Genomic DNA, 18,586 nt, shown 5'->3' on the forward strand with positions numbered 1-18,586 from the left:
AGATCCCTCCTTAGCCTTCTCTTCTTCTAGATAAATGAGCTAAATTCCCTCAGGTTCTTCTTGTATGTCATACACTTGAAAACCCTAATTATTTTGGTGAACCTTTGCTAAACTCACTCCAGTTTGTCCTTGTTTTTCTTTGATGTGGGATCTCACACTCCTTTTTTTTCAGAGACCTGAGCTGAAATTTCTATTCAACTCTGAAACAGTGAGAAAAATTCACTGTATTTCCAACACACAAAGGGTGCATACTGTTGATGTATTATCTGCTTGTAAGATTTCTAAGCTAAAAGAAACCAGTTGATGGTATGAGCTAAAACTGTTCTACATACTGATTTGAAGATAAAGTCAAGAAACTGAATAAAAACATGTGGTTGGAGAAAAGTTATGTTGGTGGCAGGGCCACAGTTCAGAGTCCATTCCAAGTTTTCACGTTGGAGGTTGTTCTCAGAAACACATCTATTATAAGAAAGTTGCATGGAGGAAAGTCTAAATTCTTCTCTATTCATAGGAACTCAAATCCTTGTAGGAGGATATAGTCATGCACATATGATCACCTTTTACAATCATGCCTTCTTGGATCTTTTGCTACTAAGATTCTCTACCTATTCTTTGCCACTCTTGCATCTACACTGTGGCATTTCCACAATGAAGGCTCTCAGGAAGTTTTTGTGGGTCTCTGAATTTATTTAAAATCATCAAAATTGTTGATGTAATGCAATGTCCACTGTGAAAGGTATGAGCAATAAGCTAATGATTTCTTGAGATATCGTCTACATGTAAATTTCTGAAAATAAAATTAAATGCAAAACTGGAGGGAGTTGCAAGAAAGTTGCTCATTTTTTTTGTATCAAAGTGCTGATAGAGAGACTTGATAGAGACTCCCCATATTCCTAGGGGAATTATGGCTATATTAGGAAGAATTACAAGTGGAATACTTCTCCAAAAAGTATGTTTTAGCTTTTGGGAATTGTAGCTCAAAAATTGATCATATCTGCCATACTCAAGCCTAACAACTATCTTCTTGGTGTCCTTAGGAATACCTTAAGGATGATTAGTATGTGAATATCCTTGTACAGTATCTTCTAGGCAATTTGGCAGTATGTCTTCTGCCAGAAAGCCCTTGAAAGAAATGGTTCACATTGGGAATCTCTTCACGCAGGCTATTGTTAAACTACCCTTACACAAGTGACTCTACACTAGATACACAAATGTCCTTTCAGATTTCGGCTGCTGACTGTGCAGTGAACACAGTGCAGTAATGCTAACTAGCTTCAGCCAGTCTTCCAGTATACAATAAAGCACCTAGGCACCTTTGCACATTTGAAGCCCCTCACATGTTGAGAACATGGCTGCTAGGAGAAAAATAACAAGTGCAACATTCTGGTCATTATTGTGTTTCATAGCCGTGTGTAACTGACTAAACAAGGTATTGAAAGTTCAATAACGTACAACCTTGATTCCAGAAAATGCAAGTGCATGGCTGTATGTGTTAAACATAACAACAAGCCAATATTCGAGATGCCATTCAGAATATAATCAATGTCATTTGCCCTGCCCATCTAAATTTAGTTTTCCAAGAAAACATGCATTAAACAAATGCTTTCAGGTTTTTCTTCATTCTTTGATCATTGAAGAAACTTCTCTAGTAAATCATAGTATTGTGAATATTGCACAGCAAATTCTCATTTTCATTTGTGGACTTTATTAGCATTTGAGTAAAGTTTTTGGAAGTGATTTTTTCTGTCTTTTATACCTAGGAAAACTAAGGACCATTTCCTCTGTGCTTCTTTATTTTGTTGATCCAGAAGAAATTAATTTTGCAAGCTTGAATTCCCATACTGAGGAGGCATGGTGTCCTGCCATGTTTCTCATTAACACTTTCCACATGCCAGAAGGATGAATAAATTCGGTATAAATATTGAGGATACAATATCCTCATCTGAGAAAGCATCTGAGTATGTGCTAGGGCTTTACTAAAGTCAGCAGTCGTTAAATACATGCTTAAGAGTTAACCAAGGAAATGTATGTCCTTGCTGAACAAAGAGCTTTGTGGTAAAAGGAATAGATTATACTTAAACCTCTGAGAGTATTTCTGTGCAGTATAACACTTCTTCCTTTGTAGAAATAAAATGTGAGTTATAATCTCAATGCCTCAAACACATCTTTTAAGGTGCATATATATGTATATATATCTTTAAAGCAAAAGTTACTCTCTTCAGATTTTAATGAACTTCCTATGGCTGAAGTAACAAAATAAGGAACAAAGAAGATGGAAATGATATTTTTTAACATCATTTAATAAGAATGCTAATTGCCTCCTTATTTTCTGTGTATTTTCAAAAATTTATTTTAATATTAAAGAAATATAAATATTGCCTTTTTTATGAGTCTGTCATTAATCCACTTTTTTATAGTTCACATTTTTAAGAAAAGATCAGTTCCCAAAATGATAAGAATGAGTTTACATAAAGCCTGTTTGATAGATTCTTTACATCTCACGTTGAATAAAGATGAAGTAATTTTCATTTGCAAATGTGAGATGTTTATCAAAAAGAATTGCTTCTTGACTAGAGTATTATTTTCTGGCCATGGTGGGGCGCAAATGCCTGCAAGTGTGTATGTCTGCATGGGAATGCAATATCTTGGTTATAAATATTATTTTTCTGACCAACAGATATTTCCTGGACTGATTCTCTCAGACATTAAGCCTGCCAAAAGAATGAAGTTCAAGACGGTCTGCTATCTGCTTGTTCAGCTCATGCACTGTCGCAAGATGTTCAAAGCGGAGATTCCTTTCTCCAACGTCATGACGTGTGAGGATGATGATAAGGTAGTCCATGTGGGCCAAGTGCAGTCTTTGGGCATCAATTCCAGGGCTGCATCAAGCAGACCATCTTTGAGAACATAGGGGATGATGTTACGAACTGATAAAAACGCTTATGGTGTTCCAGCTGGAGCTATAAAAATCTAATTCCCACAGTAAATAAAAACCAAATTTAATTATAAAAGCCCTCAAATTTGGAGCTGCTCTTGGAAAAGCCAACATAGATGTCCTTGCGGCTTCTGTTACGGGCTTTTTTCACAGGAACTGGAATTTCTGAGGCTGTTTCCATTCTTTTAAACATATATTCTTTTGCATCTTTTGTCCATCCCAGCCTGAATTTGCAAACCAACAGAATAATTTTTTTCCCTAGATGGTTCTCTGAAATAGGAAAGGCAACTGATTAGCCAAAACCCCTCTTTGTCCATAATACAAATCCTAAATATAAAAGACCCTAATACAAATATAAATTCTGCTTTCTTGGATACCTGGTAATTCCAAAAATCAAAACTCTTTACATACTAGTAGCCTGGTTTGCTTCTTTTCTGTATATGGATCTACCTGTAACTTTATGGATAAACACAATGAGAGTTGCTCATTCCATTTTCTTTGACAGCAGGTGGCAACATTACACAGGTCACTCCACCACTGAGTGGCAGCATTCGAGCACTGGAATCAGTAATTCAATTTGACTGATTGCTTCACTTTTTTTTTTTTTTTTCTTTTCTTTTCACTTTTTAAAGACTCAGTCTAAATCTTACTTTCAGAAAGTATTCAAACTTTCATATTTTGAGTTTTATACGTGCTTGTGTTTCCTCTGCCGAAAAAGGGGGAAAAAGTCAATTAGTTCCTTTTAAAAACAGTTTCTGTGAAGACTTTCAGAAACTCCAGATTTGATTTTTAAATTGGCCATGTACAAGGCCTTCCAATTGAGATTTAGTGTATCTTTAAGTATTTTAAAAAATAACCCACACATTCTTTGAAAGATATGCAATACTTTGCATTGTGTCTTGTGTGCATGTATGTATAAATATTGTAATATACACAGAAAACATCCATGTGGATTTATTAGTGATCTGTAGGAATTTTTTTCATGCCAGAACACTGGCAGTGAAGTTCTACAATGCTATCAGTAACAGAAACTGCCGTTCTGGGCTTTTGTAACTTTTATGTAATGCATAATGGATTTGTATTATATTATACGAATATAAATGCACTGTGTTACAATTTAGGGTTTCTTTAGAGTTTTCAGTACTCAAATCAAGTAAATAAAGTAAACCACGTGGGGTTTTTAAAGGCTTTGAATTCAGTGCATTTCTGAGAAACATAAATACTGGATCTTGATCATATATAGGACATGAAGGAAGTCTACTGTGGCAAAATAATAATAGAGATAAAAATAGGAGACCGAGAGGAAATAATTATATGTAAGAAACAGCTTTTTCGATTAAAAAAAGAAATTTTAACCCTGTTTCAAAATGGCATAAATAATACAATTTATTGCATATATCAGAATAACACTCATATTCATCTACCCTCATTTCAGGTTTCGATGCAAACAAACATTTATTTAAATACTGTTTTCCTCCCCCCTGTTGTTATACTATAGGCTTAAATTTGAATTGTAAAAAATCCTTGAAGATGTATTTCTGCTGCAACTAATGCAATACATATGCTAACTAATTATAGTTTATTGAGAGCAAAATTGTATATTTCTGACACAGAAATTCCTTATTTTTATTTTCCTAAAAGCACTCAATTTCCTTACAAATTACTGATAGAAATGTTTCTTCAGGAAAAAAAATTTCTCTCAGTTTAGAAACTGAAAATAGTTGTTTGGCTGGTAATTTAAGCTCTCTAATCAATGTATGTCCTTAAGAATTGTTTTCATGTTGAAACTATTAGCTCTTACACCAAAAGACAATATACCAGGTAATGGGATCTGAAAGCTTGAAGAAAAATGTAACCTTTTAATTGTTTACTGCTGGTGTAGCCTCCTCTCTCCATATAAAGCCAGCAAAGCAAGACTTGAAAAGTTAATTTATCTTTGCTAGGGTCCATTTTTCTTCACAAACAGAAAACTAAGATATCAGTCAGCAGATAACCCTTCTCACTATTTATAAGGATTTAGATATAATATAATAATAATAATAAGCTTTGTAAGGTAATGAACTGCAAGAGTTCACAATTTGTTCACTGATGAGGAACTCCTAAGAATTTCTTGTGAAATTCAAAAGGAAACTGCTATTCCTGCAAGATTACTTAGATAGTGATCACCATCATTTTAACCGTCTGGATTAAAAGGATATGTTGTTGTATAGCCTCTAGAGTGGGTATTTAGGATTGAGTATTCTGAAGAGAGAAATTTTGTTTTCTTCTTTTACATCTATCTGACATACTCTACTTATATCCTGCGTAGACTTGTTATTTCATAATCTTTTGAACTGTCTTGAACTCTCCAGATGCTAGATAAAAAAATATTCCTTTAACTTTACAGAAATAGTATAACTTGCCTGAGCTTTGTTGTCAAAACTGCTCTGGGAAGTCAGCTTGACCCCTGTCCAGTCACAGAACAGATCTAGCCATAAAGATTTAAATTAGTGCCCTCAACTGGAGGCTGCCACCAGTGTGGCTGAGATACTGCTCACTGTCTCCTCAGTGCTCTCTGTGAAAAGTGAGACAGCTTGTTTAAAATCCCTTCAGATATGCTCTGTGATGAATCTTTTCCACTGGAAAGGACTATGAATAATTATCTTATAGTTGTGCTATCTCAGCCTTGGAGGAGCCAGTTAGGCAGTTAGTTTAGTTCTGATAATTTGTTGGATGGCTCCATCTGGATCTGCAAGTCCCTTGAGGCATACTCAAGAGGTCTTAACAAGAGAGCCAATTGGGTGAGTTAAAGATAACACTTAAGATTTCAGACCCTCTGTAGTCACACGTGGTTATTGTCCAAGACTTTAGGGTAAATATCTTTTTGAAACATGTATTGTTACCTAGACAGTAGGACTTTTCTTATGTAATGAAGAGCCTGGTTATTTTGTCTTCAAGATGTCCAGAGCTCCATGTCTTCTGTCAAGAAAACAAACCAATATAAAACCATTTTGCAAGGTAAAATAACTGTACTGGGTACAAACTGATTATTCCCTCAGTGGCAGAGGAGTGTCAGGGCCATATGTGAAAAGAATTTCCAGATTAAAATCTTGGAATGAAGTGGGAGTTTTCTCTTTGCTTTGAATGACATCAGGATTTCAGGTAAGGAATTTTTAAAAGGTGACATGCACACAGAGATAAGAACTCTGTCTTTTGTAGTTGCTTGCTTAATGAATTCCCCATCCTCTCTGTGAGCTTGAAGTAATATGAACAGCAATGCATAATCTCAGTGCTAATAAAATCTGTGCTTCTTTCTTCATCCATATTACAGAGGAGAGCATTAAGGACAGCCTCTGAAAAACTCAGGAATCGCTCCTCTTTTTCTAACAATATTGTATACAGCACTCCAGGAACTCGAGTCAACAGATACATCAGCCGCTTGATAGAGGCCCGGCAAACTGAGTCTGAGATGGCTGACTTGAACTTCATTACCCTGAAGTATAAGCAAATTGAACGTGAAAATAAAGTAAGGGAGTTTAAAATTATTTTTACTGATTTCACTGACCATAAGCCAATTAGCACTGGGGTTTTTGTTTGGGTTTCATGCAATGTTTAAATTCTACGCACTATCTTCAAATACTCCACTGGACTATTTCTCAGTTAAGAGGGTGACATTATTTCTACCTTCTATGGAAACACTTGAAGGGGATAAAAAGAAAGATTGGTATTTGTGGTAATCAGGTATCCTCTGAACAGAGAGAGACATAATTCTCACCCAGGATTTTCCTGGGAAGCTGTGAAAAGCTGTGAGAAAGTTCAGAGAAGAGAATGAGAAACAGTTCTTATCTCCATTTGCTGCACCTGTTGTGCACATGTGGAATGTGTTATGGAGATTGTTTACCAAAGGGTGATGTCTTAATTGGACACTGTGTTTGGATTGATTGACTAATTAGGATAAGCTGTATTGGACAGTCTGTAAGGGTTACAAGTTTATAAGAGTATAGTATAATATAGTATAGCTTAATAAAGCAATTGATCAGCCTTGTGCAATCGTGGAGTCAGTGCTCATTATTCCCTGTTCAGGGCATCATTGCCACAATAGGTATTGTCCTACTTGTCAGGATCCTACACAATGTTATGTATCCTGTGTTTTGGTCCTTCTTTTCCTTCTCCAAACTGTCTGAGTCACTTGTTTAATGCTGTCTCATTGCAATGTGTCTGCCTACTCACTCATCTGCTTTGGAGAAGTGTTATTCACAAGAAGATGTATAGGTAACCTGGTAAGTATTGATCCAGAAATTCTAGAAAATATTAAAAAAAAAAAAACAACAACAACAACAAAAAAACCCCAAACATTAAATCTCTGGACAAGGTTGCAATAGTTGCAAGGTTGCAAAAGACCAGTGTGGCTGTGCTGAAAGCAGGGGATTTACTGAGACTATACAAACATGCTGTTCCTACAAACAAACTGTTCCTACTTTGTAGGAGTATTTTTTGTGAATACAAATTATTTGTATCTACAGCCTTTACTTTATGTGTTTGAAAAAACAAAAGTATTTTCATTAATTGCAGTAATATTTATTTTTCCACTGTAAGTCACAATATAGTCTAAGATTTCAGATCACTACTGCTTCAAGTTAGAAGGCTGTGTGCCATATTGGATCCAAATTTTTTGAGTTTTAAAGTATAAATTTTGGGTTCAAGTTTCCAAAGTAATTTATTATTAGGCTGTAACTTTTTTGTTTCAAAATAAAAAGTCTTCTGGTGTAAATGACATTGAACTTTGGGTCTTTCTGAGAAAACACTTTTGTGTTTCAACCCCTGGAAAGCTTTCTCTCATTAATATTGTAGCTTAGTGGAATCAGGAACAGTAGCTGCCCCAAACTGAGCCCATGTATCTCGTTAGCAGCTGCCTCCAAGTCCACTCATTAGAGTCCTGTCCTGAGCAGCTGAGGTGAAAGAACTTCTTGAAAGCAGCAGCAAGGAGCCTATGGCCTTTTATCATGATGAGTAAACAGAGGGAGGGCCACCCCCTTCTGGTTCAAAGTGGCTGATTTTTTTTATCAAAAAGATAAACTTATATCTGAGCCTAAACACGTTTTGACTAGTTACAAGGTGAAAGAGAAGTCTGTCAGGGAAAATCTTATGTAGACTTCCCTCATATGTTTTTTCAGCGCAAATTAAGCCATCATGTTTTTAACTAAGTAGGGTTTGTTTTATTTTAGGATACAGTTCTTTCTTACTGAGAAGTGTGGGTGTCTGAGTATACATGAAATATTTACTGTCTTCACTTCTTCCTTTTTTTAACAGTACCACCAGCTTCAGGATGAGTACTTCACCAGTGCTGTAGTTCTCTCACTAATTCTAGCTGCCTTATTTGGCCTTGTCTACCTTCTAATAATACCACAGTAAGTTTCTGTCTTTTGCCATCATAACTCAAAGTGGAACATCCTCAGACATCCTGCACAGGTCAAAAATTAAAGACTTTGGAACAGGAATGGGGACTTCACATGGGAGACTCTCTGTTAGTATACCCCTCAGTCTAATTGTTATCTCTTTCATTTGTCCACAGGAGATACTTTTCACTATATTTTTTTATTTTGTAGTAGTGTGTACACAGAGGAAAAAGATACATTTCAGTGTTTATTTAAAATTTAGTGGTTATTTTAAACTTATTGAAAGTATTTCTGCATTACAAACAAAGGTGATATGGCAGCTTTTCTAAATGTGTTTGTGCTACTTTGGATTAAGTACTGGTATTGATAGCAACAGAGATAAAATCCTGCAGAGTTTAATGGGAACTACTGAAAGTATCCATCCAGCTGCATTGAGGCCTGCATTTATAGCATTCATTGAAATTTTTGGTATCAACACTATCCCTACATAATTGGGCTATGCATATATAACTTTTAGTCCAACCTTGACTGCACTTAAGTAAACATAACGAAGTGATGTGTTTGGGAGGTGTCCTATGCCTATTGTTGAGTGGTTAGTGATTACCTCAGATTTTGTCAGCTCTATGTGAGTGCTTACTAAATAAAAAATAATTACACCCCTTTCAAATCTAGAGGTAGATAGAATTTTCTATAAGGTATAAAAATGATGAATAATGACCTTTTTCAGATTAGAATATCAAAGCATTAAGAATAAAATTTACTCACTTTTATAACTTACTTTTAAGAATAAAATTAACTCACTTTTATATTCAGGGGGAATAGAACTAGCCATAGGATAATGCTTTTGAAAATTCCATTTAAATTATGGTCCTTGCTATTCACAAATCCCCAGTTAGAATAATACTTCTATATTCTATTATTTCTAGTTGAAAGATTGAAAAACAGTTTATTCATATTAATAAAATAGAAACACTAATTTGTAATATAGTACCTTTCATCTCAAGAATTCAAAGTAACTTAGTCATCATTTACACCATTTCCAGACTAATGACTCTGCTGATTAATTGGAGCATAATTAAGAAGTCTTTCACCTTCTTCTTCAATAAGCCACAGCTGCAGTGCATAGCAGTTTTGAACAAGGAGAAACAAAGTGTATTAGTTTAGTTGAAACTAGACTGAATTTCTAAGAATCATATAATAGTCTTTCGAAAAACTGCTGCCACTTAAAAACAGATGGGCAGAGCGTCAGTTTAAGTAGTGATCTGACAGACACACAAGCTCCAGAAGAATATCACCACAGAAGGTAATGAAGATGGACTGAGTTAGTTAAAAAAGTCACCCACTGAATGCTCCTAAGTTCTTTCTTCCAGTGCCTGAGTGGTGGCTTCATCAAAATCTTCTTGGGCTCTTCCCTTGCCATGACACAGAAGCACACATGAGCTAAATTAAAATTTTGGAAGTATAGGAAAAAGATTCCCCTCTTTCCCAAGTTTGGAGCTTTAAGGGGCAAGATTTAGATTGCCAAAGTAGTTATACATGTGGCAAGAGAATGCAAAAGCTAATACAAGGCTTGTAATATGCTACCCTAATGGGAGAAGTTCTTTATATATATATATATATATATATATATATATATATATATATTTCAAGGAGGAGAATGGTCATCTAGACAAGAAAATGTTGTAGGAAAGCCAATTACTGCATAGATATACAGAAATCAATAGACTTGCTATTGTCACAATTCTTATCATCTTTTGAGCAAAACAGCTTCTCAACTAAAGACACATTTTCTATTTCCAGATGGAGGTGGTCAAAATAAGACTTCGTTCCTGTCAACCTAAGCTGTCCAATTATGGAGGCACATATACAGTGTAGCCACTAAAAGCCCTGACTAGGAACCCTTCTAAGGTCCAATTCTGTGTTTACTTTTCAAAAAAGCAATGTAGCCCTTTTTAGATGCCAACCCGAATGTCTGTCAGGGTGCCACTCAGCACTACTGTCAGTTGTCTGCTATGGCTATGTTACAAGATGTTGTTGCAGACATGTTCCCTGCATTCATTTCTAGTATCCTGGATGCAAGGGAAATCTCTAAAGGCATGAAATCCTGCCTTGATTAATACTTGTATTCAGAGTCCACACTAAAAACACCCAGAGTCACCTTCCCATTCTGGGTACACATAGTACACCACACAATTCTCCCAGTTCCTGTAGCAGTACAGACTGTTACATTAATTTGAAATCAAAGTCAAATAGTTAGAAACTCTACAGGAGAACTTCACGCTTCTGCTGTTAAAAAACAATCTTTTTCCAGTAATCGTTAAGGGCACAGATACATAACTGCCTGAATCCATTGTTCACATGGCTTCTGGACTGACTGGTTTATCCTCCCAAGTTAGGAAAAAGGTGTGAAGATCATGTCATGCTGCTGTCATACAGCCCTGGCATAGGGCCAGGCTGTCCCTGAGCAGAAATCAAACGCACCCACACTGGCGGACTAATTTCTGTCAGCTCGCTCATATCCATAAGGTACTTTTCCAAGAGAAGTTTTCTGGAGAAAGGTCTTAGTTTGCACCCCTCTTCTCATTAAGAACAAGCCTATTTTGATAGATCAGAAAAGGGAAGATTTAAAATTTAAGAATTATTAAATTATCTTTTTGAAGCATAAGATTTGTCTAACCATTGAGGAAGACTGAAAATGAGGGAGCTTTTCTGTTTCATTAAAAGGCAGGTTTCTCTGATTTTATTTGACTTCCTAAGTGTCTAAATTAGATGATCATTGATTTCTGAATCTTTGAGAAAGAGGAATGAGACAGAAAAAGTATCTGGTAACTATTAACACCACTGCCAAGGTCAAGTGATTGAGTTACACACTCTCCTTGGAAGACTCATCATGCTGAATATTCTGCACTAGCCTACAATTAGAAAGTGTCTCTCTTGACTACCATACATTTGAATTTTTGAGGTTCTTTGATCTTCCTTCTGACATCAGAGTGGGGACCATTTACACGAGCATTTACTAATTTCATAGTCTTGAGAGCAGCGGACATCACTGCTTAATTTGCATTATGATGGTTAGTATAACAGCAAGGTTAAGGAGGACATCCTCCACCATTTATAAAATACTGTTTTAGAAGGACTCTTTAACTATAGTTTGTCCTCATGTGTTACTGAGTTGCATTGCATTACTTCTATTGTGTTTTGATTCTAGGAGTACCGTAGTTCTTGTTCTCCTGGTGTTTTGCATATGCTTCCTAGTGGCTTGTATTATGTACCTACATGTCACACGAGTACAAGTAAGTGATTTAAGATTTTGTGACTATTCTTCCCTTTGGCGTCCATGATATGTTTGTTCTTTGGAATATGAAGCCATCAGTGTATGCTTCACAGATTCACAGAGTCTGAAATTTATGTGTTTATAGTTCCTTATTAAGTAATGTATTAGATACTTGAGAACTAAAGATGTATCATCTGAAAGTAGTCTTTTTACGAGTAATTGTTAGTTACAGTAGTGCAGCATTCAGTGCCATTAATTCTACACTTTGTCTTTTGCTATATCTTCCCTGAGCACCTAGGACTAAATACTGTGTTTAAATCAACTGCTTTAACCTGACTTTTACTCCTTTCTGACTACACAGCACAATAGTTCTCCCTTTCATTCCAGCTGGTCTGGGTATAAAGTCCTGCTAACATCCCCTCTGTTTTCAAATTTTTTCCTGCCAAAACAGCAGCTGTTTTGATGGTAAAGCACAATGTTTTGCACACACAATCCTTGGCCTTTTCAAAACCTTAAGTAATGATTAATTCTCCTGCATTATATTTTCACAACAGTAATGATGCAGAAGGACATTTGGTTGTTTTAGGGGAGAAATAGGTCTGCCAGATAAGAATACAACATCTACAGGCTAATTTTCTGATGAAAGAAATCTCTACTGGATTAATATAAATTTAGTCTTTTCAGACGAATATCAGGAAAAAACACCTACTCATTTAATGAGCTTTTCTGATTTAGACACACTAGTTTTAGTTTTAAAAAGTGCCCTTTGGCAAAAGAAAAGCATGTGTTTTCATGGGAACATAAATAGTATATTTGCCAAGTATCAGATGCTAAAAAGAACCTTATTCATGAACTTACAAAATTATTTGAGAGTAACTTTGATGATCTCTTTTTTTTATTAGGGCAGAGTAATTTATCATCTGTTCTTCTCTATATAGACGGTAGAAATGCAGATTAAGTTTGTAGCAATTTACTTCTCTTTATACAATTTACCTAGTGCAAACATAAGAAGTACTCCATCTGTTTTGTCAATCAAGAAAATTTGTATTTATTCCAGGTTCCTCCAGAGATTCAATGCTATGCAGGATCAAATCTAGCATTACAAAAATAAATAAATATAAAACCTTAGAATATCACAATTAAAAACTTTATGGCAAAAAAGTCTTATAATAATTAAAATTAATATAATATGGATAACGGATGTACAATTGTAAAACAATCATTCCCCTATTTTTATCAGTTTTATGGCACTTACTTGCTCGTTTACACTGCTCAAGTGACTCAGCTTCTCCATGTTTTAGCAATAAATACCTCTCTCATAAAACTACTTTAATAATATTTTACTGTACCCATTACCTAAAATTTTGGTAATTTGACACTACTTATTTAGTTAATAAAAATTTTACAAATACAACAAAGAAAATGAGACCCAAAATTCTATGCTATCATAAAAGTGCCAGTACAATTTAGAATGACGTAAAGTCAGAAGTATAAATCTTAATAGTGTCAGAATTTTAATTTAGACATGTCTCATACCTTATCTTTTGAAAGTCTGTTTTCCCTTTTAACCCAATAGCCTAGCATGTCGATATTTAAAACATGTATGAGCTACACAGACCAAAAAAATTGTCTGTGCAATGTGTCAGGATGTGATCTTTGAATCCATATTTTGCTTTATCCTTATTAACCATCCAGGATTATCTTCAAACCATGGGTATTATCTCTTTAATAAGCAATAGACAGCTTATTTGGTTGCAAACTTAATTAATGGAATAAATTTTTTTTCTTCAAGCAAAATTATTTTGTATTTTATTTATACGGATAAAACCACATATGTTCCACCTCACTTGGATATAGGATTCTGGTCTAGTTAAGTGGACAGTTTGATGGGTAAAATACTATGGGGATAATCACATTCAGAGCATAGCACTTTATGGTAACCATGAAACCAGTGTAAGTGGGATACTACAGGAGTTTATCCTGGATCCTGTCCTGTCAGGCATTTTTATCAACAGCCTGGAGGAGGACATGGCAAATACTCATGTCATGTTTTCAAATGAATACAACTTTGTGAGAGCAGCTGGCAGGATGATTATTGAGTGGGTCCTAGGTAGGTTAACAGAATGGGCAAACAGGAATCTTATAACTATAGAATGTATAATGCAAAGTCCAGGTCCTGAGAAGAAACAATGCTGTGCAATGACACAGGAGGAGTAACCAACTCTGCAAAAATTGCCCTGAGACTCTGAGGTTCAAGGCAGACAGTACTTTTGAGCCCCCTGAGGTCCCTTCCAATCAGAACTGTATGATAGTGATGAACGAATGCAGAAATAGTCTTTTTTCATTGTGTAATTTTGGACATTGCTCTATCTCCCTTGAAACACAGCTTTTCAATCTCAGATTCCTATAATCTGAGGTATTTTTTCTTCTATATGCTCAGTTTTATTAAAGGTGATATACCTCAGGTATCCCAATCTATTTTATTGATGCTAGTACTTACACTGGTGTAGAAAATTAACTCAGAATTGTAATACAAATCTACTACCAATATATTGATTGCTCCACACCTATGTTTACATGGACTTAATCTTTATTGAAGCCAGAATATATTTGTAGATTCATGCTTACTTTTTTTTTTCCCTGTAATTGCTGTATTCTGAAGGCTACAATAGTCTTTCTCTGACTGCTAGGCTGCCTGCTGGAAGCTATGTTTTTGAGGCTGGTGAAATGAACAGCTTTTCTTCAAAACTGTTGACTTTCATTCAAAAATCAGGTGTTTGCTTGCTCTATTTAACCTTAAATGAAATTCAGCCTTGATAAATCTGAGCTTCCTCCTTTTAAATGACATAGGATAGTCCCCACTTTAAATCTGACTGTTTCTTGGATTGTTTCCTTGACCCTTGAAGTCACTAGAAGTCGTCCTGTGGTCTGAAAGATACATCTAGTAGATAATAGAAGCCCCAAATATTCTTAGTGCAAGGGGAAAGGAAGGAAAACAGCTTTACCTGGAAGCAGAGTTTATTAGAATGACTGGAACAGGCCCAAAGTGCACAGCCTGACAGACTTACCCTTCCTCTCTCACATTCTGCCACAGGCTTCATAGCAGCAAGAACTTACACTTAATAGTGTGACAAATGGAATCAGGCTAAAAGTGGAGATAAACAAAATGTGTTCAAGACTCCATTTCACCAGATATTTTTGTTGTCGACTGCTGTTTCTGAAAAATTCAATATTTTTATGAGTCACGGTGATTAAAACTACCCTGGCATTTAACCTGCCTATTATAGCAGAAGACACATATACCATTCCAAAATTCTATGCTATCACAGTATGTTCTCTTGGATCACAATTTTCAAGGCAAAGGAGCTGAAAATTTGCAACTCAAAAGTTGCTTTGGGTACTTTCCCCACGAGAGCAAAATCAAATGCCATCCTAGAATATTATTTGCATCATGAGTAGACATACAACTAAAAATTTCTAGGAGTTTTAATCATAGTGAGAAATAATATATAGCAATAGTAATTTTACATTTATTATCCCCAGAACTGTAATTACCATTAAAATATACCTACACACTTACAGTTACTCCACAACAATAACTGCAATTTCATAATTTGCAGTACAGGTGAAATTTCTGTATCCCTTATTCACTTCTCTTTATAGACTACAAAAACTAACAACCCCACTTTAAAAATACTTTAAATATACTTTTTTTTTCTTTTTCAGTGTTTTCCAGGGTGCCTGACAATACAAATTCGTACCATTTTGTGTATTTTTATTGTGATCTTAATATACTCTGTGGCTCAAGGCTGTGTGGTGAGTATTTAAATCAAGTTTCACTTAAATGAGCATTGTGTTTAAAGAACATACTTGTGAGATCCCTTAAATACATACCATATTCTCATCTGATGAATTCCTGTTTGTTTTGTTTTTCATATTTGCAGAGCATGCTTCTTCAAAATTAAACCCCTTTGCTGCAATTGGGATTTTCATTGGCTGAGACAGTGTATTGAATTAGGAATGACAAAGACATTAGCAAATTACACAGATAATACCTATTCAAAACCAATATAACTTTTTATTTCAAACTTTAGCATCATGTAGACTGCTGGTGTCATGTACTTTATGGGAAAAGCATTTTTAAATGTTCAACTTGCTTACTAGTTCAACGGCTAATATTTTGGGACAGATAAGGCATGGTGTCAAAACAAGATTACTATTTCTATGTGACACCTTATAGAAGATACCTCTGTGTAATAATGGGGATATTTTTAGTCCAGGCAGATCAGAAAAGATAGAGAGATCTTAAAAAATTGACAGTTTTGTGTAACGAGAAGAGGTGCTTACATTGTGCTACTGATATGATCCATTCATATCTAATATCTAAAAAGCTTGTTATTTGAAGTGAATGTGCTCAATACTTCTGAAAATTGAGCTTCCTTTACTGCAGAATAGCAGAGAGTTTAACATGGTCAACTTCAATTAAAATGGTCTTCAAACTTCCTCCTAAGTATTTGTCAGTCAGTTGCCTTGACCAATTCCTAGCGCTCATCTTTAGCATTTTGACTGCTAATGCTAATGCATTAAACATGTTATTCAAAGGAAAGGATCCACATAAAAATAGCACATGAAATGCAACTGGAAATGCTGAGGAGGCAGATATTTCAAATTATGCTTCTCTGCAGGAGTTTGACAATGTGTTCTGACCATTAAGAAGACATGAACTTCAGTGCTGAGATGCCGAGCCCCATATTTTGTATTTTGTGTATTCACTTGTCCCTGGACCTGCCCTGAGAACATACTAACTGGCTTATCCCAATGAGCTGACTGGGCAGACGGTCCTTTTTCTGTGGATTCCAATGTCCTGAGAGGAACCAAGAATTGCTGATGTTGAGACATTTCTGGGAATTCCTGCGCATCATCTGTGTGAGTAACACACAGCCCTAATAGCACACAGATGCATATATGGTTCCTAAGGCGGACATAAGCACAAAATGCATAGAGCTTTGCAGTGATTCCAGGCTAGCTTCTCAGCAAATTCTGTGTATCTGACTTCGGAATTGAGATGAAAGTTGTGACAGCTAAAACCTTTGTGAATCAGCCTCCACAGATCTGAACCTTACTTTGACCAAATGAAACAAGCACCATTGCTGCCTCTTAAAGGTAGTGAGAGTGAGAAATAGACACCGTAAACCCTAAGGCAGTGCTGAACAGCAGTGGAAGACAAATTAGAATTCAGAAGTTCTGACCTCCAATAAGGGAATGATCATTCAGTTACAACTTAGAACATAATTCATTCCTCAACAAAAATAACTTCTAACCTAGGTAGAAATGTTTAATCAGTAGGAATCATTAGTTCCTACAAAGTAATGCCTCTAGAATTGTCATCTGTCAGAAGAGCTAGGTGTTGACGATCCACTATTGGTTGTATGACAGATGATATTTTCCTGAGCGGATTCCAGATTACTGATGAAGCCCTCATGCATGTGTATGTTTTAGGATCATTTTATGAAAGCATTTTTAAGGATATTGAACAAAATCCTATTAAAAGGGATTTTTCATTTCACTTTCCCAATCTCATTTCATATTATGAGTTTAACTCACATTTGTTTATGTATTACGTCTCATCTTTTTAAGTTAGTACAACCCCTTCTAAAATACATGGTTTAATCATCCTTCAGGATGTCAGTTACTTTACAACATGCTGTAAAATTTCATTCTCAGTGGTCGAGATGAAATAAAAAGGTCTTACAATGCACTTCAAAAGAGATGTTTAAGTACAGGGCAGGGCTTATGTGATGGTGCCTGTTAAATCAATTTCACACTACAATCCCACTCTCCCCTACTTATACTAACTCTTATCCTTTTCCTTTGTAAGGGGTGAAAGTTGGACTGCAGTTAAAACTGGAGCTCTAGGGACTTACACTATTTTCCAGAAATTCCTCTCTTCCTTGGGTAACAGCTCTCAGATATGTACATGACATTGTCTTTAGGAAAAGCAGGTTAGATTTCCCCAAATTTCCCATAAGAGATATATGAAAAAATTTTATTTCCCTGCATAAGAAGGAAATGGAACTCCTTGGATAATGAAATAATAGGGGTAATTAAAGATGAGTCCTTGTATTTGAAACATGTGACAGCAGAAGTAGCTGTGACATGGGAAAAGATGTTATGTTTAGTTTTTCACTCAATAAAATATTTTATTTTGTATTTAAGTAATTGGAGTTTATGGACTATGGAGTTTACATAGTCAGTAAAACAATAATTTATCTCTGTGCTCTGTAAAAGAACCTTTTTCACCTGCATGACCAAATAAAATGTTAGCTGAAGTTCCTTAATTACGCAGGAATATCCTGGCTTGAGAATCTCTTAGGTTTGAGCACTGAGAGGGAAACTATTCAACTAAGCCCACACTTCAATTGGTTGCCCTTTATTGGCATCTAATTAACAAATTGTGTCTCTCCCCTAAAACTCAGTGGAGCATTACAGGAAAAGGAGATTTTAATACAGCATTGAGCTTAGTGGGAACCCCACAGACATATTTTTTCCAATTAGCAATGAACTATAGTCAGCCTCCATAGCAACTACATTTTTGTTTATTTCATATTTAACATTCTTCCTTTCTCACCTCTCCTGTCTTTTCTAGGTTGGCTGCATGCCTTGGGTTTGGAATACCAATTCCAGCAGCTCAATAGTTATAATTTCTCCTGGTGGAACAAATAAAACAATGAATGAACTTCCATGTGACACAGCCCACTATGCTTTCCTTTCCTGTGTAGTGGGGACTCTCACCTTGGCAATATTTCTACGTGTATCTTCCTTGCCAAAAATTATTCTCCTGCTTTTTCTTACAATTTTGTACATACTTATTCTGGAACTCAGTGGTTACAGAAAAGCAGTGGGGTAGGTATCATGCAAAATTAGGCAATGGGTAATTTTCTATAGATAGTCACACATTGACTACTTATTTCTGCATTGTCCTCTAGTGTTCAGCGCTGCCTA

The 18,586-nt window shown here is 35.6% G+C and overlaps 1 protein-coding gene across 2 annotated transcripts in view; it reads left to right on the forward strand.

Moving 5' to 3' along the window:
- ADCY1 (adenylate cyclase 1) overlaps positions 1–18,586 on the forward strand; it is a 160,430-nt gene that overhangs the window by 112,304 nt on the left and 29,540 nt on the right. For both annotated transcript variants that reach the window (XR_010439149.1, XM_064705070.1), the window contains exons 8-13: positions 2,678–2,833; positions 6,246–6,440; positions 8,225–8,322; positions 11,519–11,603; positions 15,311–15,400; positions 18,231–18,487. Coding sequence is in view for 1 of the 2 variants with exons in the window: in XM_064705070.1 (XP_064561140.1) it covers positions 2,678–2,833; positions 6,246–6,440; positions 8,225–8,322; positions 11,519–11,603; positions 15,311–15,400; positions 18,231–18,487 (881 nt within the window). In the remaining variant the exon portion in view is untranslated. The remainder of the gene's footprint in view (positions 1–2,677; positions 2,834–6,245; positions 6,441–8,224; positions 8,323–11,518; positions 11,604–15,310; positions 15,401–18,230; positions 18,488–18,586) is intronic.

Source organism: Zonotrichia leucophrys, chromosome 2 (genome assembly GCF_028769735.1).
Source record: "Zonotrichia leucophrys gambelii isolate GWCS_2022_RI chromosome 2, RI_Zleu_2.0, whole genome shotgun sequence".
Lineage (NCBI taxonomy): Eukaryota > Metazoa > Chordata > Aves > Passeriformes > Passerellidae > Zonotrichia > Zonotrichia leucophrys.